The following is a 22,664-nucleotide window of genomic DNA, read 5'->3' as shown; positions in this document are numbered from 1 at the left end:
GCAGCAGTCGAAGGCACTGCAGCTCATGCTAGAGGCGTCACTGCAGACCCTGGTTCGATTCTGGGCTGTATCACAACCGGCCGTGATTGGGAGTCCAATTGGGCGGCGCACAATTGGCCCAGTGTCGTCCGGGTTACGGTTTGGCCGGGGTCATTGTAAATAAAAATTTGTTCTTAACTGACTTGCCTAGTTAAATAAATGTTAAATATTTGTTTTTACAAAAATAAAGTAAGGGTTGGAGTTAGAAATCAAGGCTGCTATTACAATAATACAGCACTACTACTGCACAAAGTCTGGTAGTGACTGTGCTATTCCTTCAGGACTGTTCAGGAAATAACCTTGAGTTTGTTTGAGTTTACTGTCACAATGACGCATGTAAAAGTTTCCCAGGTTGACCCTTCGCTAAGTCCCGCCCCCCTTGGTTACTGTTGCAACTTCTGAAGAAAAAGAAAATCATGCAAAACCCATTTCCTTATATATACACCACTGGCAAAATCCCCTCAAAATGACCTCAAACTGTGTTTTTTAATACACAATGAAATTGAACACAGACTACCCCTTTGCTAATCAGGAGGCCCTCCGGTATGTTGTGGTGGACTGTCATTACAATTGCTTCACGGGATCCTGGTAAAATGAAGGCTGTAGTGTGACTAGTCACGATGGCTCTGAATGTTCTGTCAGCATGCAGCCATAGTTACTAACCATTTTTTGGAGCTGACTAGTTCTCTCAAATCGCATCCTTATGTCGACAGCAGATGGTAATTGTATTCATAACATTGCTAACTTAGCTTGCTAACATTTTGAAGAAAAAAAACTAACATTTATATGAGCTGGCTAACTAGCGTTAGCACCGTTGGGTGGTCAATAAGACTGAGATCCAGCTAACCAGCTGAGCTAGAAACCTATGATAACAAAAGTATAATTTAAGATTAGAAAAAAATATGCCCTCAACAGGCTTTGCATCTGAGGAATTACAGTAACAAGTGCCCCTGGTGCAGTGTACAATTGTTTAGGCATTGAAAAAGGTGTTTTTGGATGAAAGCTCAGGTTTTTTTTCAATGCCTTCCATGCGTGAACTTGTCCAAGGTGTCGGATGAATGAGGCCAGGTTTCAACTGCTCCTCCAATTTAGCTTCGGTACGGCAGTTTAACTGACGCCCGGCCCAGAAAGACAATTCCCCCTATACGGCCACCCAGAGAAGTCAGATTCAAAAATTCCTAATAAGACACTTTAGTCATCACCTTCGTGCACAAAACATTGATTATTCAAATAATTGTTTCTGAAGCCGATTTGTTTTCCATTACTCACAACCAAAGCTATGAATATTTTATATTTATCCAATGTCTCCCATATTTTTGGATGATGTGATGGCGTTGTTGCTGCCCCCGGTGCACTCTGAGTGCTAGTGCGCATTTGATGTTGATCAACACAAACTGGAAGCAAACCCAGATATATCAGAGTATGTGAACGTGAGTAGGTTACCTTGAGAACAACTGGCGGACATCTTGGATGCAGTCTCCAGTTCTTATTAGAACACCTCAGTGTGTCAGACTTGACAACAGTTGTTATGCATTGGAACACTGCGATAGGTTGCACCATGTTCTGTGGCGGGGCTTAGTGAAGGGTTAATTGGTTATATCCTTTCAGCAGGTAAATATGTGGTTTTGTGGTCATATCAAGTAGTCCCCCCCCCCATACTCAATGTGGTTGCAGTGGGCTTGGAAAACACAGTCAAACCTGGACTACCTTGCACCCAAAACTTTTCAAGTCTAAAACTTAACTTCCCTCAGGCAAAGTACTTTGATATCCTTCCTTTCATGTGTTGGCAGATTGTATAGTAGCAGGAATGAGGAGTCGGGTACACCTGTAAGGTGAAACCGTAATGTCAAGGGTAGGTATATAGAGGTTTGCTCCAAGTCTGTTACCTGCACTGGGGCCCAACAGAGTCATACTATCTATACCCTGCAGGGAATTAGAGGCTGAGATAAAGGGTTTTCAAGTGTAGAGGTGAGGTTTGCCATAGAATGACAGCTATATACTTTGGCTAAACTGGTGAAATACGCCAATGGAAGGCATTGAAAGTTGAATGTTTTTGTTTAGCCTTGATTAAAATGTAGAATATTGCAGTGCTTTCACATGGTGGATCTTTCTCCATTTCCTCATAGCGCCCTGAACCTTTTCATTGCATTCTAAAGGGATTCTATGGTGTGTGTGACACCCTATTCATCTGTGTAGTAGTCCACTGTTTTCACTACAGGCTAGGGTTTGCATGGAGGGGAAATGAGACGGCAAAAGACTGCGGGTCCATTCTTCACGCGCCCAATTCAGTATGCCAGAAAGCAGAAACATTCCACGTGATGATGGAAATACTCCCTCCCTAACCGCACGCACAGAGCCAGCATTGGATCTGTAGCGCTCGCAGTGGTGCTCACTCATGTACCGCACCGCAGTGAAACTTTTTACCTTTTGCTATAGCCTTTTCCACAACGGAGAACATGTGCATTTTCCATGGAAACATGCGTTTTTGACACTTTTACTAACTTTTGTAAATCTTCAGTTGGACTCCTTTACCTTGAGAGAAATATGCCGGAGCGTATCAACATTTCGGAGTTTGTTGCTCTGACAAACGAGGACTTGGCTTCACCGGCTACCTCGAGTTTTCAGTCCAAAATGAGTGAATGTCGGAACACCGTTTCGGCAGTCGAAGAGGTAAGTCAGGCTAGTGCAGCGCAACCAGAGAGTGGGGAACGCGCAGTGCGTACTAATATTGTATACCAGTCTGCGTTAGGTAGCCTAACTTGTTATTGACAGTTGTGGGAGGTGAACCGATAGGTAAAACCCCTAAAACAAGTTGGCCAAGTTAATTTTGATGTAATTTATAAACGTAGGCTATTTATAAATACTTCCATGATATTTCACAAGTGTGTTATGTCGTCGTGGGACAGTGGATAGTGCAATGCAGAGGGTTGGGGCAGTTGATAGATAGGTGAGGTGTTTATTTAAATAAGATTTACAAATAAGCATGTCCAAATATGTCATCTTCCTGTATGAGGGTTAAGCTAAATGACTGTGACACTGAATACTTTCCAGGATAACCTTAGCTACAGTACAGTTATGACCTTTGTCTTGCAGTAACAGGCTATAGCCTAGTTTCACCTGAATACCATTCCTCCCATAACAGAGAAAGTGCCCATGGGTTCACTCAACATGAACTGCACTGACACACATGACTGATGATTGGTTCAAAGAAATTGACAGTAAGAAGACTGTGGGAGCTGTACTGTTATATTTCAGTGCAGCCTTTGATATTATTGACCATAACCTGTTGTTGAGAACATATGTGTTATGGCTTTTCAACCTCTGCCATATCGTGGTTTCAGAGCTATATGTCTAATTTAACTCAGGGGGTATTTTTTAATGGAAGCTTCTCTTATGTCAATGTGTGGTGTGCCGCAAGGCAGTTCTCTAGGTCCTCTACTTTTTCTATTTTTACCAATGACCTGCCACTGGCATTAAACAAAGCCTGTGTGTCCATGTATGCTGATGATTCAACCATATACGTATCAGCAACCACAGCTAATGAAGTGACTGAAACCCTTAACAAGGAGTTGCAGTCAGTTGTGGAATGGGTGGCCAGTAATGAACTGGTCCTGAACATTTCTAAAACTAAGAGCATTGTATTTGGTACAAATCATTCCCTAAGCTCTAGACCTCAGCTAAATCTGGTCATGAATGGTGTGCCTGTTGAACAAGTTGAGGAGGCAAAATGACTTGGTGTTACCTTAGATTGTAAACTGTAATGTTCAAAATGTATGGATTCGATGGTTGTAAAGATGGGGAGAGGTCTGTCCGTAATAAAGAGATGCTCTGCTTTTTTGACACCACACTCCACAACGTAAGTCCTGGAGGCTCTAGTTTTATCTTATCTTGATTATTGTCCGGTCAGAGGTCATCATAGGTCAAGTGCTGCTAAGAAAGACCTAGTTAAGCTGCAGCTGACCCAGTACAGCACAGTTTGTTCTTAATTGTAACCAGAGGGCTGATATAAATACATTGCATGCAAGTCTCTCTTGACTAAGAGTTGAGGAGAGACTGACTGCGTCACTTATTTTTCTAAGAAACATTGTATTGATAATTCCAAATTGTTTGCAACTTACGCACAGCTCTGACACACACACTTACACCGCCAGACATGCCACCAGGGGTCTTTTCACGGTCCCCAAATCCAGAACAAATTCGAGAAGGTGTACAATATTATATAGAGCCGTTATTGCATGGAACTCCCATCTCATATAGCGGAAGTGAACTGCAAACCTAGTTTCAAAAAGCAGATAAAGCAACACCTCACCCCTATTTGATCTAGATCTTTTGTGTGTATGTATTGATAGGTAGGCTAAGTGTGCCATTTTTAAATTGATGTAGTTCTGTTCTTGTCTATTGATGTTCTGTATTATGTCATGTTTCATGTTTTGTGTGGACCCCAGGAACAATAGCTGCTGCTTTCGCAAACAGCGAATGGGGATCCTAATAAAAAAACAATCCCATACCCACTGAGACATTGACGACTGAGGAATAGTCTCTCATGGTCTCTGTCGTGAACTGTTTGAGAGACCATTGTGGAACAGATGTTCAGATGGGCAATAATCATCCGAACCTTCGTCAAAATCTTGAGCTACGAATGGCCACAGCTTTGATCTCGATTGGCGGGTCTAGATGAATGCATTACTGAACTTCGATGTCAACGTGAGTTTAGGAGTAAGTAGATTCTCCTCAAGTTAGTTGTTAGAGAGATCTTAGCTCTCATAAGAGAAGGGAGTGATTTATGATGGTGAAGATCAGCTAGCAATGCATGGAACTGGTAAACATCCGTGTTGACTCGCTATTGGAGAAAGCTGTAGCGCAGAGCATCACGCAGCTCTTGATTTGCTGTTGTTGTTGTTGTTATCGGGAACTTGTCAGCGAGAAGAGTCGATGGCCTCTAATTGGAGAGGCTGAACTGAAGGCTGGGAGGATTAAATAAAATGTCCGTTTTTGCTTTTAGCCATTCACATGAAATTACATGAAATGACTGTTCCTCATCAGTTACATAATCAGAGGCCTTCATTTGTTCTACCAACACCCTTAAGTATTTCCTACCTTTTTTTACACAACAAAAAATGCTGAGGCTGGATAAAACTCCTGGCAATAGAAGCACAATGCAATCCTGGCTGGAACACATTTGACGAATGCTCTTCAGACTTGGCATGGCAGACCTGCCAGACTGAATGAACCCAAAAGCCCAACATTACCACAACTTTCTCGTAACCTTCTCCAAACGTTGACTCCCATGCCTTGATTTTGTCACAGCAAGGCAAGGAGAATTATGTTTTCCATAGACTGAATCCCAACCCCAAATCAACCTTACCACAGCCTTCCTCAAATATTGACTCAGCATAATCCCATGTCTGGTTTCCTCACAGCAGGGCTAAAAGAGCCAATCAGCCCCACTAGAAACCCATGGATGCACAGCACATCTCTGGCAGAGCTTCCTGAAGGGATTATGGCAGAGCCTCTTTAATTAGCTCAGTTCCTGAGGGCTGTGACTGGGGCTCTATGGGGTTCTGGGCTGGGATGACCTGGCTGAGCTTGTAGCAGGACCACCGGAAACAAACACAGCAGGCCAGCCAGACGGCACTCGTTTGGAGTGTGGACGGCTAGGAAGGATTAGTGTGTGTTGGGGTTGGGGGGGGTGAAGGACAGTGGGTTTGGTGGGCGAAACTCCAGCCTCAAGGCCTGTTGGGGATTATGTATGTGTTAATGTTTGTTTGAATCCATTTATCCTCAGACTGTGGTTTCAAGGCTTCTCAACATTGCAGATGAATCAGAGAGAGAAGCTGGCTTCTGACTGTGACATCACACACACACACGAAGCTTTATTCATGAATATATGTCTCTATGATCCAAGTAAACCTCAGTGGTCTGAAATGCCCCAGTGAAAGTCCAAAGAAAGAAGATATGGTAAAAAAACAACACATTACCCAACTATATATATATATATATATAGCCTATACAAACTTCAGTTGTGTAATAATGATATGACACATTTTAAATGACCAATATGCAGTTTAAACTATAACAATGTCTCTTTTTCAATTTAAAAAATAAAAACTTAGGGAAGGGCCTGGAGAAATGTAACCACTCAAATTCATAGTCAGAGCTATGGATACCAGGACTGACCATCCATGATATCAACATTATAGTTTTAACCATGTTTTGAGGTTTATATCGTTTACAAACATTGTAGTAAAACAATCTTATATTTTGGGTTCTGATGGTGTACATGAGGCATTAAGTTAAATTATTCAAGAATCTATGGGTATATTATTCATTTATAAATCCAACAATGGATGTAACAACTACAGATTGCTCCTTTAAGATGATATGATACATCACTGGGTTCCTGGCCAGCTCTCCTAACTGAACCGTACCACTGGATGCTAGAGTCTGTTTAGTATGTTTAGGTGAAGGGCTGTTGGATGGGCACACACGCACACTGTGTAGGGCATTTCTCCTGATAACCATCACAAAAGAGAGGTAAGCAACAGAGATACCCTGGGGTTGGACGTGCCAGTCCAACAGAGATACCCTGACCTGCCAGTCAAACAGAGATACCCTGGGGTTGGACGTGCCAGTCCAACAGAGATACCCTGACATGCCAGTCCAACAGAGATACCCTGGGGTTGGACGTGCCAGTCCAACAGAGATACCCTGACATGCCAATCCAACAGAGATACACTGGGGTTGGACGTGCCAGTCCAACAGAGATACCCTGACCTGCCAGTCCAACAGAGATACCCTGACATGCCAATCCAACAGAGATACCCTGACCTGCCAGTCCAACAGAGATACCCTGACATGCCAATCCAACAGAGATGCCCTGACCTGCCAGTCCAACAGAGATACCCTGACATGCCAGTCCAACAGAGATACCCTGACATGCCAATCCAACAGAGATACCCTGACATGCCAATCCAACAGAGATACCCTGGGGTTGGACGTGCCAGTCCAACAGAGATACCCTGACATGCCAGTCCAACCATTTCTCTATATGACTAATCTAACTATTTATAGTTACGACAGTCTGGAAACATAGCTGGGATAGCTCCGCTGGGGAGAGGCCATTTTGGAATCTGATTCCCAGACCTGGGTTTAAATACTATTTGAAATAATTAAAAATACTTTAGCTGGGCTTGATTGAGATTGCCCGGTGCAATGGAACCAATACGAAAGTCCCAAAAGTGCCTGCCACTCTATGCAGTCTAAAGCCAATTAATATTAGGATTTGAACCCAAATATGCAGGGCAGCTATGGAGAGAATCCATTTTAATGCAACGTGATCAGGGCCATTTACAAATGGTGGCTGGGTATCAGAGTTATCAGAGGGCAGAGTGATCCCATTACTAGGTCATGATGTTTTAGGGGGAGGCTATGTGTTATGGCTATAGTGGTTGTGTTGGCTGGTTGTGGCCTCCTACTGCCGCTTGTTACTCTTGATAGTAGTTGAGTGCTGATAAGGTTATTTGAATGGAGAGAGAGAGCAAGGGAAAGCCAGATTCTAAGGGCTAGTCGTTCTTGTGGTTATTCAACAAATCTGTCCTCTTGCCAGCAGCAGGTTCATGGGATCAGATATCCCTGAAGCCAGGAATTCCTGTTGCGCTGCCTGACCATGGGTTGACAGTGACACACACTGGGGTTTTGACACACACACACACACACACACACACACACACACACACACACACACACACACACACACACACACACACACACACACACACACACACACACACACACACACACACACACACACACACACACACACACACACACACACACACACACACACATTCAACCAGGAACACACACATACCAAAATTCCCTATACCCTTGAGAGAAGAGTAAAACAGTTACACCCATAAATACATGTGTTACCATTGAGACAGAATGGGTGTATTCTCCACAGACAATCTTCCCTCTTCTACTGTCGGTTTCAAACCTTGGACCCCTCTATTATTACAGCAGCTCTGTGTGTGTTAGACAGAGTATCAGCAGATGCTGCAGACAGGACACAGCAGGGATGAACCACAAGGTCTGGTCCTCGGGACCTTAGGTTTTATTCTAAATGCATGCTGGGGGGTTTTAACATACCTTTTTGATTTACCGTAACAGGGTGTGTTGTAACTGTTCTACCGTCTACTGCACCATGGTGGTGTGGCCTGTACTTGGATTCTGTGTACGAGGAGAGGTTTTAAAAAGGGTATCTGTTTGTTAAATGGCGACATTACATCATTTGTTCATAGGGAACATCACATTAAACACATCACCTTCACCCTGACTGTCTCATAGACTTAAGTAAACACATTTATGACATTGAAGTGTAACAGTCTCAAGACATGATATTTTCACTTGGACCACTGTCTTGCCCTGACTCTTACTGTACGTGGCCTTGCTCAGCAGTTGACTGTGAAAGTGGAAAAATAAAGCAGAAGTGAGTCTTTCCATACATTTCTATACAGTTTAAAGTCCCATGCTCTTTTGAATCTGACAAATAAGACATGTGGAAGTCCCCCACAATGCCAAGGGCTGTTATGTCACATGAACACTAACCACTACTGGTTGAGTTAACTGTAACTTTAATAATCCTTATAAAATAAGGATCCATTTTCTCTTCTCAATAAGGATCCTTTTTCTCTTCTCAATTAGGATCCTTTTTCTCTTCTCAATTAGGATCCTTTTTCTCTTCTCAATTTAGGATCCTTTTTCTCTTCTCAATTAGGATCCTTTTTCTCTTCTCAATTAGGATCCTTTTCTCTTCTCAATAAGGATCCTTTTTCTCTTCTCAATAAGGATAATTTTTCTCTTCTCAATTAGGATCCTTTTTCTCTTCTCAATTAGGATCCTTTTTCTCTTCTCAATTAGGATCCTTTTCTCTTCTCAATAAGGATCCTTTTTCTCTTCTCAATAAGGATCCTTTTTCTCTTCTCAATAAGGATCCTTTTTTCTCTTAAGGATCCATTTTCTCTTCTCAATTAGAATCCTTTTCCTCTTCTCAATAAGGATCCTTTTTCTCTTCTCAATTAGGATCCTTTTTCTCTTCTTAATAAGGATCAATTTTCTCTTCTCAATTAGGATCCTTTTTTCTCTTAAGGATCCATTTTCTCTTCTCAATTAGGATCCTTTTCCTCTTCTCAATAAGGATCCTTTTTTCTCTTAAGGATCCTTTTTCTCTTCTAATTTTTCTCTGTAATCAGGGACTGATTTAGACCTGGCACACCAGGTGGGTGCCATTAACAATCCGGTAGAAGGGAGAGCCACGTTCAGATGTAAACCGAGCAGAGGGAAGTTTCAACATGGCAAATGCACGGTGAACCTGAAAAGAAAACATCAGGCGAGGTCGGTGGTTAGTGCATGAGTGACATCAGCCCAATGATTGCAAATGTGACGGTGTTAGACGGACTAAGTGCTGATTCACCTGTTCACTTAACAGTCGTCATGGCGTGGGAACTAAACAGTCGTCATGACCGCTGCTAGAAAGTCAAAGAAAGTGTGTTTTCCCTAGAGACAGCTTGGACAGCTTGGACAGGTTACATTTTTTTCACCATTGCTGTTTCTCATTACTACTGGCTGAAATCCTAACTTGGAGTCTGTGGTGTAATATTCCATATTTTTGTTGTTGTTCAAGTCTCCCATTGACATCATCAGTACATGATTTTACGTCAAACACAGAGTTGCATGGACAGACCGATCTGAAGTTAGGATTTACCTCAGGGAAAGATCTGCCTTCCTGAAACCCTATACATGTCAAGTATGTATGTTTCCTTAAATCTCTTCTCCTCTCTTTATGTGTTGCAGTCCTTAGAGATGGACCAGAGCACCTTACAGAGGATGAAGAAGATGATCAAGGCCATCCACAGCACTGGACTAAGTAAGCGCCCGCACGCACACACGCACATGCACACGCACACATACATTGCATTATAAGCCTTATTATAATGCATTATGAAGGCTCATACATTTGTTCAAGTTATAAAGCATTATACTGACACGCTTTAGGTGGGGCTTCCGAGTGGCGCAACGGTCAATGGCACTGCATCTCAGTGCTAGAGGTGTCACTACAGACCCTGATTCGATTCCAGGCTGTGTTTGGGAGTCCCATACGGCGGTGCACAATTGGCCCAGCGTTGTCCAGGTTACGGTTTGGCCGGGGGAGGCCGTCATTGTCTAGGTTAGGGGAGGGTATGGATGGGGTAGGCCGTCATTGTAAATACGAATTTGTTCTTAACTGACTTGCTTAGTTAAATAAAGGTTCAATTATTTAAAAAATGAAAGTGTTGATCAGCAGCATTTTCAAAATGGCTGCCAATTCCCTTGTAAATGACATCAAGTGGCTTGTTGTGTGGGCATTGTTTGTTAGGCTTCTTTGTTAGTCACGTGATTAGGGTGTGGGATGAGGGATAACATGTGTTTTGTGGATGGTGTCGTTGTATGGGTTCTATGTGATGCGTTGGCTAAGCCACCCTGTCTGTCTTTAGGGGTGTAACAGTTCATCAAACCCACGGTTCGGTATGTATTGCGGTTTTGGGTTCACGTTTCGGTAGAGTGGGAAAGTGTATTGCCAACATTTACTGTAGTTAATTTTAGTGTATTTAAGAAAATCCAAATTGTTGGTATTCTAAATTTTCTTAAATGAAAACACGATTACTCAACAACAACGCAACAGCATCTCTTCAACCTCAGGAGGCTGAAGAAATTTGGCTTGGCCCCTAAGATCCTCAGAAAATTATACAGATGCACAATTGAGAGCATCCTGTCGGGCTGAATCACTGCCTGGTACGACAACTGCACCACCCACAACCACAGGGCTCTCCAAAGGGTGGTACGGTCAGCCAAGCACATCACCGGGGGCACACTGCCTGCCCTCCAGGACACCTACAGAACCCGATGTCACAGGAAGGACAAAAAGGTCATCAAGGACACAGCCTGTTCACCCCGCATCAAAGCTGGGACCGAGAGACTGAAAAACAACTTCTATCTCAAGGCCATCAGACTGTTAAATAGCCATCACCAGCCAACTACCACACAGTTACTCAACCCTGCACCTTAGAGGCTGCTGCCCTATATACATAGACATGGAATCACTGGTCACTTTAATAATGGAACAATAGTCACTTTAATAATGTTTACATACTGCTTTACTCATTTCATATGTTTATACTGTATTCTATTCTACTGTACTTTAGTCAATGCCACTCTGACATTGATCGTCCTAATATTTATGTATTTATTTAAACATTTTCTGAACCTTTATTTAACTAGGCAAGCCAGTTAAGAACCAATGTTTATTTCCAATGATGGCCTACCCCGGCCAAACTCTAACCCGGACGACACTGGGCCAAATGTGCCCAGCCCTATGAGACTGCCAATCACGGCCTGTTGTAATACAGCCTATAATCAAACCAGGGTCTGTAGTGACACCTCTAGCACTGAGATGCAGTGCCCTAGACCCCTGCGCCACTTGGGAGCCATTCTTTTACCTTTAGATTTGTGTGTATTGTTGTGAATTGTTAGATACTACTGCACTGTTGGAGCTAGGAACACAAGCATTTAGTTAGATACTACTGCACTGTTGGAGCTAGGATCACAAGCATTTAGTTAGATACTACTGTACTGTTGGAGCTAGGAACACAAGCATTTAGTTAGATACTACTGTACTGTTGGAGCTAGGAACACAATCATTTAGTTAGATACTACTGTACTGTTGGAGCTAGGAACACAAGCATTTAGTTAGATACTACTGTACTGTTGGAGCTAGGATCACAAGCATTTAGTTAGATACTACTGCACTGTTGGAGCTAGGAACACAAGCATTTCGTTAGATACTACTGTACTGTTGGAGCTAGGAACACAAGCATTTAGTTAGATACTACTGCACTGTTGGAGCTAGGATCACAAGCATTTAGTTAGATACTATTGCACTGTTGGAGCTAGGATCACAAGCATTTCGCTACACCCGCAATAACATGTGCTAAATATGTGTATGTGACCAATAAATTGGATAGGATTTTTGAACAACACTAAAATAAAGTGCAATATACATGTGAAATCAATATATAAACATGGCTCAGACATTGTATAGGTATATGCTATAATGTTTTCGTACAGAGATAATATGCGCACTTGTGTGACTCTCTTAAAGGGACTATAGCACGGTACTTTTAATTTCCTGCTCCGGGGTGATGTGATGGGCTGTCTGTAACCCTGGAGGTCCATCCATCTGTAGTAAGCGCTACACAGGATGCACTGGTCAATTCACTGACAATTTCAGCTGTTTTAGCTTGCTTATATAGGGCGCGGTACTACCCGTTTGCTGAAATTGGCGCTCGTGATCAAAGTTCGTAACGTGCCTCGAACTCTTTCACGAGGTGCTGAAACCTGGGGAATACTGGGCTGATTTCGACGTAAATGTGTCAACGTGTCTGAGGTGTTGGCAGCTGCATAGGCTATTCTGGTTGAGCAGTGGAGACATATACTCTCTGTCCATCACCGTTGTAAATCTACTGGGAAGCCAAAATGTTCCCAAACTGGAGATTTAAACGATGGAGAATCTTCCTGGTTTTATCGACCCCACCACTCGCTATAGTACAGAAGTAGTTCCCGACTGCGCCTCACAAAATGACAGTTTGAAATGCGCCAATTAAATAGTTTAATTTTGATAAAAATTGTTTGTTTTACAACTATTTGTTTTAGCGGGAATAGCCTGAATTTATGATAATATGCAGCTGTTTAAAGGGCAAATCTACAGATGAAACAATGTCAAAACGGCACCCTGCCCGTTTTGGGTAAAAAAACAAAAACGGAGGGATGGGCCTGGACAGATGGAACCACTCTCAGATTAATATGGGGGCCTCGGTTCCGTCAACACTGTGAACCCGAAATATATATATTTTAATGTATTCTATCGAATAAAAACAGTAGACCTATAGGTTATGTCTACGCTGCGTTCTATGCCTCGAGTAAAACTGAGCTGAAAACCCCCCAGTTCAGACTATTCCCGTTAAAACAAATAGTTGTAATTTATTGGAATGACTGGAATTCTGATAGACTTTGGTTTTTAATGTAAAGATATAATGTAATCGTATTATTATATGAAGTAGAAAGTGATGGGTTAGAAGAAACCTACATAAGTAACATTTAACATCCATATATGGCCAGCTATGTACACGTTAACATTGATTTATCCTACAATAGATGTTGTTCAATACTTTGTCTTCTTCTAATACGGTTTAAGGGGAAAGTAATCTAAAAGTAACTGAATGTAATCAGATTACATTACTGAGTTTGGGTAATCCAAAAGTTACGTTACTGATTTTTGGACGGGTAACTTGTAATTGTAACGGATTACTTTTATAAAGTAACCTAGCCAACCCTGACGACTACTTTTCACAATTTCATACTGGTGTGACGAAGCAACTACTCACCAGATTCACAATGATAACAACATACAGATAACATGGATGAACATAAAAAATGTTTTTCTTCTTACTGAACTGTGAAATAGTCTGTCCCTCTCTGACTTACATCTAACCGTTAAAACCTCCAAATAGGAAACAGATTTAGGAAATTATGTTTGGTCAGTCAGTACAGAGATACCCCAACTCCACTTCTATCCACACATCCACCATCCCCCCTCTAAACCCCCACTTTCTTTCTCCCTCTTAACTGGAATCATATGGGGCTGTTCCATTCCAGTAAGGCTAAGGGGGGCCCCTCTCTTCCTGTTTGTTGCTAGTGGTAGGCTGATTCAGAACCCCTCAATCAGCCATGAATGATACAGTATGGCGTTGGTTGGTTGACTCACCATCCCTCTCTCTCTCGCTCTCTCTCACTCCCCCCCCCCTCTCTCTCTCAACCCCAGGGGGCCATTAATGATCTTCCTCAAATATGTTAGTCAATGTTGTGCTGCTCGTCAGATTTTTGTTGTCAACAAACCCGCAGTTAGCATGCAGCCGCAGACCTTGGCTCTGACACACAAACAAGCATACACACACAACATTAAAGACTGAAAGAGAACATTTTGAACAAAAGCAGACTATCTGGGGTAAGCCATCGGGATGGCATAGATGTGCATTTTGTAATAGTTACTGGAAAAACTGTAGCCTAGACGCCAGGCAGTTACTGCTCCCACTGTCGTTGCCGTGCCAGACCTTTGACAAAGGACCCGGCTAAAGCACAAACCGATTGGGATCCACATACTGGCACCTATGCTAGAAAACAGGAGATGGATACTCAAAAAGACTCGTTGACATTCCCCATTTCACACTATTGTGCAAACGACAGCATGCTGGATCTGATCCCGCTGGGTTCCAGCAACTATTACATCAGCTCTGCTCAGTCGTGATGAAAGAGTATATGAAAGGGTATATGTGGTCACTTTCTCTCTTGTTATGTTTATGTTGACAGGCTGTAGTCAGAGAGCAGTGGCACCGCTGGGTTAGACACTACATTGGGAGAGAGGGTGAGGGAGCGAGGGGAAGAGAGAGTGAGGGGGATAGGGGAAGAAAGAGGGAGAGAGTGAGGGCTGAGAGAGAGGGAGAAACAACAATGAAGTGTGTTTGTGGTTCTAGGTCATGTGGAGAACAAGGAGCAGTACATCGAGGTGCTGGAGAACCTCGGGAACAGTCACCTGACCCAGGACAACAACGAGGTGTCCACTGGATTCCTCAACATGGCCGTCTTCACCAGGGAGGTCACCTCTCTCTCTTCAGTGACAAGAGGAGGGCTAATAGAGAGAAGAGGGAAGGTCCGCACAAAATGTATTCAATTTTACAGGACAAGCATTTCATCTGAACCTGGTGAGAGGAGGGGGAGACTTTGGAGGAGGTTGGGAGTCGGGTGAAGAAGAGAGAGGAGGGCTAATGGAGAGAAGAGGGAATCTTCATCAATGTCCTGCAGTGACTGAAATGTATTCTGTGAATTTTGATGTACTGCAGTGACTGATGATGGTGTTGAGGACAAGCATTTCACTCATCTGGGATGGTGTTGATGTACTGCATCTTCATCAATGTCATAGTGACTGGTGATGGTGTTGATGTACTGAGTGATGATGGTGTTGATGTAAATGTTGTTGATGTACTCAGTGACTGTGATGTGTTGATGTACAGTGATGGTGTTGATGTACTGTAGTGACTGTGATGATGGTGTTGATGTACTGCAGTGACTGATGATGGTGTTGATGTACTGCAGTGATGGTGTTGATGTACTGCAGTGACTGATGGTGTTGATGTACTGCAGTGACTGTGATGGTGTTGATGTACTGCAGTGACTGATGATGGTGTTGATGTACTGCAGTGATGGTGTTGATGTACTGCAGTGATGGTGTTGATGTACTGATGGTGTTGATGTACTGCAGTGACTGATGATGACTGATGATGGTGTTGATGACTGCAGTGACTGTGATGGTGTTGATGTACTGCAGTGTACTGTGCAGTGATGGTGTTGATGTACTGCAGTGATGGTGTTGATGATGGTGATGGTGATGTACTGCAGTGATGGTGTTGATGTACTGCAGTGATGGTGTTGATGTATGGTGTTGATGTACTGCAGTGACTGTGATGATGGTGTTGATGTACTGTAGTGATGATGGTGATGTACTGCAGTGACTGTGATGATGGTGTTGATGTACTGCAGTGACTGTGATGATGGTGTTGATGTACTGCAGTGACTGTGATGATGGTGTTGATGTACTGCAGTGATGGTGTTGATGTACTGTAGTGATGGTGTTGATGTACTGCAGTGACTGAGTGATGTACTGATGGTGTTGATGTACTGTAGTGATGATGTACTGCAGTGACTGCAGTGATGGTGTTGATGTACTGCAGTTGATGATGGTGTTGATGTACTGCAGTGATGGTGATGGTGTTGATGTACTGTAGTGACTGATGATGGTGTTGATGTACTGCAGTGATGGTGTTGATGTACTGTAGTGATGTACTGGTGTTGATGTACTGCAGTGATGGTGTTGATGTACTGCAGTGATGGTGTTGATGTACTGCAGTGACTGAAGTGATGGTGTTGATGTACTGCAGTGATGGTGTTGATGTACTGATGGTGTTGATGTACTGCAGTGACTGATGATGGTGTTGATGTACTGCAGTGACTGTGATGATGGTGTTGATGTACTGCAGTGATGGTGTTGATGTACTGTGATGGTGTTGATGTACTGCAGTGATGGTGTTGTGATGGTGTTGATGTACTGCAGTGATGGTGTTGATGTACTGCAGTGATGGTGTTGATGTACTGCAGTGTACTGCATGGTGATGTACTGTGGTGTTGATGTACTGTAGTGACTGATGATGTACTGCAGTGATGGTGTTGATGGTGATGATGACTGCAGATGGAATGTACTGGTGATGGGTTGACAGTTCATGAGGGAAACAGGGCAGACAGTGATGGTGTTGATGATCTGATTGTTATTGTGTTGGTGGTGACAGAACAGAATGCTGGCTGGTGTGACTAATAGGGGAGCTGGTAGATAATCAAATCAAATGGTATTGGTCACATGCTTCATAAACAGCAGGTGTAGACTATCAGTGAAATGCTTACTTACCAGCCCTTCCCAACAATGCAGAGAAACATTTAAAAAGAATAACACATTAAATAAATACACAATGAGTAACGATAACTTGGCTATATAATCGGGGTACCAGAACCTAGTCGATGTGCAGGTGTACGATGGGGGGGGGGAGTTATTTATTTATGTTTTCTTGTTTTGGGGAGGGTAGTGTGTTTTCTCCCTGGTTTACATTGACTCTTTTGCAGGTTTGACTATATAATGTCTTCCATCCGAGCCACATGTCCTCATCTGCTTGCATGCGCCTCCTCGAGTTCAAGGTGTTTTAGTACTTCCCTTGTGCATTACAGTTTTACTATACCACAGGTCAATATAGTGTACCACTCTGTCTGTCCTGCCCTCTATCCACCATTCATAGTGACAATAGTGGTCGGTGGATCGTTTGTCCAGATCTGCAATAGGCTAACTAGCGATCGTACCACACATAAAAGCATTCAAAGCTGCACCAGTTTTTTTTTCCTACGAATCCACAAGATGGAGGAATAGCTGAGGGGGAGTGGAGAGGCCAGGTGGGTCATTACACATGAAAAGAAAAAGGGAGATATGAGACATGCTGCTCAAAAAGCTTTATATTGATCTTGTTTAGGGACAATACAACTATCATAACTAGACTATAATAGCAGTAATAATTGTAGTAATATAGTAGCAGTAATAATTGTAGTAATATAGTAGTAGTAATAATTGCATTATTGTTTTCAAGTGAGTACATAATTCTACTCTAGGGCTGCAGTGAAAATGTCATTTGAATAACAGAGCAAAAAGCCCTGTGATTTTGAACGGTTCATTTAGTTTGGATCAGTTGTGGGTCTACTCTCTACAGTTCAGAAAGGCCCAGTAGCAGGCCAGTCTGGCTGTATTGTTACTTCTGATACTGGGATGCACTGTCCTATAATTATGTGGCCACATATGCTCCCAGCAGGCCCATTTATTCAGGAAAGCTTAACACACGCTTCTTCTCCAATCCGAGTGGCTATTCCTCGCGCACCTACGACATGAAGGTCAGTCAATCCGGAAAATGTCAAACATTTTCTTCAAGTGCAGTCGCAAAAACCATCATGCGCTGTGATGAAACTGGCTCTCATGAAGACCCAGAGTTACCTCTGCTGCAGAGGATAAGTTCAGTAGAGTTACCAGTCTCAGAAATTGCAGACCAACTAAATGCTTCAGAGTTCAAGTAACAGACACATCTCAACAGCAACTGTGAATCAGGCCTTGATGGTCGAATTGCTGCAAAGAAACAACTACTAAAGGACACTAATAATAAGAAGAAACTTGCTTGGGTCAAGAAACATGAGCAATGGACATTAGACCGGTGGAAATCTGTCCTTTAGTCTGATGAATCCAAATTTGAGATTTTTGGTTCCAACCGCCATGTCTTTGTGAGACGCGGTGTGGGTGAACGGATGATATCCGCATGTGTGGTTCCCACTGTGAAGCATGGAGGAGGAGGTGTTATGGTGTGGGGATGCTTTTCTGGTGACACTCAGTGATTTATTTAGAATTCAAGGCACACTTAACCAACATGGCTACCACAGCATTCTGCAGCAATACGCTATCCCATCTGGTTTGGGCTTAGTGGGACTATCAGAACAATGACCCAACACACCCCCAGGCTGTGTAAGGGCTATTTGACCAAGAAGGAGAGTGATGGAGTAATGCATCAGATGACCTGGCCTCCACAATCCCCCCGACCTCAACCAAATTAAGATGGATTGAGATGAGTCGGACCGCAGGAAAAGCAGCCACAAGTGTTCAGCATATGTGGGACCTCCTTCAATACTGTTGGAAAAGCATTCCAGGTGAAGTTGGTTGAGAGAATACCAAGAGTGTGCAAAGCTGTCATCAAGGCAAAGGGTGGCTATTTGAACATTTTTGGATGTCTTCACTATTATTCTACAATGTAGAAAATAGTAAAAAATAAAGAAAAAACCTTGATTGAGTAGGTGTGTCCAAACTTTTGACCGGTAGTATATATACAGTACCAGTCAAAAGTTTGGACACACCTACTCAATCAAGGTTTTTTTATTTGTACTATTGTCTACATTTTGTCCTGTGGTCACTGTTTCAGTCAATTTCTTTTATTTGTAGCCTAATGAAAACACCCCAGGGCAATATTATAATCCATAAACCTGTGGAGTTGAGCTCCATCAATGAAATTGTTATCTGATTATGTTACATGATTAAAGTATGGTCCTAGAAGCATTACTCAACTCTCTCCACAATGTCAACGTTAAGATGCAAGTTAACCAAAGCCATCATCTCAATAACCCCGTGTGTGTGTGCTGTCAGAGGGGTTATTTATGAATGAGTTGCGGTTTGGTCACAACTTGAGGGTCAAAGGGCCCCAGGTTTTAGGGAGAGGAAGGGGGAGGGGAGACCCCAAACTTGTCTCAGGTATGTGTGTGTGGATATATGTGTGCATGAGTGTGTATGTATGTGTGTGTGTGTTTGTGTTGGAGGGATACAACAGCTGCAGGGGAGTAATTAGAGCCATTCAGAAAACTGGAGCAAGCCGAAACCCTCCCACTGATAGTCTCCATGGCAATGATAATTCCTCCCAGACCTCTGTGTGTTGTGAGTGGACAAGGTCCCACCCCCCCATCTGTCAATCAAAGTTTCCCACGCAGGCTCGAGAGGAAGTGTTTGAGGGAACTGGGGAAACCAATCCAACTCACTACCGCTGTTTGATTTAGGGTCTTTTAAAGTAAACCGTGTGTGGTTTCACTGTTAGGCCTACACAAGGCCTTTTTCCATTCGCTAAGTTACTGGAAGCCAATCAAAACAAACAAAGCTTTGGATCAATTTCTCAAGGCTAACTTGTGTATGAACTCAGAAGAGGGAAGTGGTTGACTTGTATTTACCTACAAATCTGCTTCAGTACAGGACATGTTTTTGGACAGTCAGTGTATTGTTATTCAATTGGATCTACAAGAAGCCATTGCTCCAAAACCGCCATAGAAAAGCCAGACTACAGTTTGCGACTGCACATGGGGACAGAGATCATACTTTTTGGAGAAATTTTGCTCTGGTCTGATGAAACAAAAATATAACTGTTTGGCCATAATGACCACCATTATGTTTGGAGGAAAAAGGGGGAGGCTTGCAAGCTGAAGAACATCATCCCAACTGTGAAGCACAGGGGTGGCAGCATCATCATCTGCGTCATCTATAAGTCGTTACTAGGTAAAGCCCCACTTTATCTCAGCTGACTGGTCACCATAGCAGCACCCACCTGTAGCACGCGATCCAGCAGGTATATTTCACTGGCCACCCCCAAAGCCAATTCCTCCTTCGGCCGCACTTTGCAAAATAGATGGCATCATGAGGAAGGACAATTGTGGATATATTGACGCAACATCTCAAGCCATCAGTTAAAGCTTGGTCGCAAATGGGTCTTCCAAATGGACAATGACTCCAAGCATACTTACAAAGTTGTGGCAAAATGGCTTAAGGACAACAAAGTCAAGGTATTGGAGTGGCCATCACAAAGCCCTGACCTCAATCCTATGGAAATTTTGTGGGCAGAAATGAAAAAGCGTGTGCCAGTAAGGAGGCCTACAAACCTGACTCTGTTACACCAGCTCCGTCAAGAAGAATGGGCCAAAATTCACCCAACTTATTGTGGGAAGCTTGTGGAAGGTTACCTGAAACGTTTGACCCAAGTTAAACAATTTAAAGGCAATGCTACCAAATACTACCATTAACCCCCTACAACTCATCCAGAACGCCGCAGCCCGTCTGGTGTTCAACCTTCCCAAGTTCTCTCACGTCACCCCGCTCCTCCGCTCTCTCCACTGGCTTCCAGTTGAAGCTCGCATCCGCTACAAGACCATGGTGCTTGCCTACGGAGCTGTGAGGGGAACGGCACCTCAGTACCTCCAGGCTCTGATCAGGCCCTACACCCAAACAAGGGCACTGCGTTCATCCACCTCTGGCCTGCTCGCCTCCCTACCACTGAGGAAGTACAGTTCCCGCTCAGCCCAGTCAAAACTGTTCGCTGCTCTGGCTCCCCAATGGTGGAACAAACTCCCTCACGACGCCAGGACAGCGGAGTCAATCACCACCTTCCGGAGACACCTGTGAACTTCTGACCCACTGGGAATGTGATGACATAAATAAAATCTGAAATAAATCATTCTCTGCTTTTATTCTGACGTTTCATATTCTTAAAATAAAGTGGTGATCCTAACTGACCTGAGACAGGGATTTTTTTACTAGGATTAAATGTCAGGAATTGTTAACTGAGTTTAAAATGTATTTGGTGAAGGTGCATGTAAACTTCCGACTTCAACTGTATATGTGAACGATCGCCTCGAAATCGGTCTCATGTAGCAAAAAATTGAAATGGTGTTGCTTACATGTTTTGGTACACCTATTGGAGAGCTCTTCTCTGTCTACACCCATTCAGCTTTAGCCCCACCCATCTCTTTAAGGTTTCACATGTGAGGGCCATGTGGTAAACACAGCATATATCAAATAAAATCTAAGTTTATTTGTCACATGCACAGGATACAGAAGGTGTACATGGTACAGTGAAATGGTTACTTGCATAGTAGCAATATCAAAAACAGGAAGTGTCCAGATAAATATTTCATAATTATTAGACGGAGCTTACCCAGACACACTTGTCTAAACTGATGGGTCCTGTGAAAATAACGCTTTAACCACAATGGATGGGTCACTATTGTCTAGAGATGTACACATGTTCATGAAGTACAATAGATGGACATAATCACCCCCAGACACACCTGGCTAATTTGATGGGTCATGTAATAATCTGGCTAAATTTAGTCTTCTGTTTAGACATGTAACAAGCTACCTAAACAATGACTGTAATAATCCCAACTCATACTACTACCAATACAAACATTATCTTAGCTGTAGTATGAATCTGCATGTAGCTAAAGCTAACAAACTAGGTTTAATGTTAGCTAGCTAACATTAGGCTATAACTAGCAATGCAAATGGGTTTCTGATTTGAATAACATTACTACACAGATCACACACGTAACGTTAGCTAGCGAGCCAGCAAGCTAACGTTAGCTAGCTAACTAACAGTACGCTTTAACTTGCAATGAAAATGATTTGACAAAATTAGAGACTTATTTCTAAAAATGTAGCTAGAATCTTACCCATATACATGGATGAATACCACACAGCTGACTGGAACCATTTAACTCGGTTTAGTTTGTAGCTACATCTTGTTTGGCCAGCGGACCATGGCGTGTGCAGAAAGTAGCCCATCACTTTTCCCAACTGATCTGTCTATAGCGCCTGCTAAATTCAGGGCATCTACGTTGAGAAAAGCAGCAACACTTTTGTAGTTCTCGATGGCTAACGTTATATCTTTCACAAACGATGCGGTAGAAAGGACTGTCAACACATACTGAACAGCTAACGTTATAGACAGACGCATGCTATATGGCAGACCAATCCAAACTCATCTCCCGGCATGTCCAGCCCATCCATTATCTTAGCCAATCATGGCTAGCAGGAAGGTTCCTGGCTTTTTCCATGGTTAAACCAACTACGCTCGTAATTTAACAATTTTAAGTTTTATTTACAGATGGCTTACAAGTTTCTTATTAAGGCACATAAAAGTTCACATGTTCCAGAAGGCATTTCTGCCAAAAAAAAAACATTTTCGTAAATAAATGTTTCCGTTCAAATGGCTCTCCTGTGAAGTAGTGACGTGCGACATTTGTCTAGTTTCCTGAAACTAGTCACATATTCACTCCTGTCGAAATAATTTCCCCTTGTGGGATAAATTAAGTATTTTGAATTTAATTGAAAGAACAGGCTTAAACCAATGTACATTTTCCCCATGTGACATGCTGTTATCTAAAACAGAGGAAAATGGAGGACATCAATCTGTCATATGTATTTATAAAACACTTTTTTTTACATCAGCCGATGTTACAAAGTGCTACACAGAAGCCCAGCCTAAAACCCCAACACGTTGACGTACTGTATATGAATGAGAATTAACCTACAT

At 42.8% G+C, this 22,664-nt stretch overlaps 1 protein-coding gene across 1 annotated transcript in view; it reads left to right on the top strand.

Moving 5' to 3' along the window:
• The first annotated feature begins 2,384 nt into the window (after positions 1-2,384).
• The window catches only part of LOC124001292 (arf-GAP with SH3 domain, ANK repeat and PH domain-containing protein 3-like), a 60,197-nt gene continuing 39,917 nt past the window's right edge, over positions 2,385-22,664 (top strand). Inside the window, exons 1-4 of the mRNA XM_046307963.1 lie at positions 2,385-2,709; positions 9,892-9,964; positions 14,664-14,798; positions 17,951-17,957. Of these exons, the coding sequence (XP_046163919.1) occupies positions 2,509-2,709; positions 9,892-9,964; positions 14,664-14,798; positions 17,951-17,957 (416 nt within the window). The 5' untranslated portion in view covers positions 2,385-2,508. The remainder of the gene's footprint in view (positions 2,710-9,891; positions 9,965-14,663; positions 14,799-17,950; positions 17,958-22,664) is intronic.

The sequence above is a fragment of the Oncorhynchus gorbuscha genome, linkage group LG17 (genome assembly GCF_021184085.1).
Source record: "Oncorhynchus gorbuscha isolate QuinsamMale2020 ecotype Even-year linkage group LG17, OgorEven_v1.0, whole genome shotgun sequence".
In the NCBI taxonomy this organism is placed as follows: domain Eukaryota; kingdom Metazoa; phylum Chordata; class Actinopteri; order Salmoniformes; family Salmonidae; genus Oncorhynchus; species Oncorhynchus gorbuscha.
Note: the sequence above shows the minus strand (reverse complement) of the source record. Positions and strands in the feature narration are given on the sequence as shown.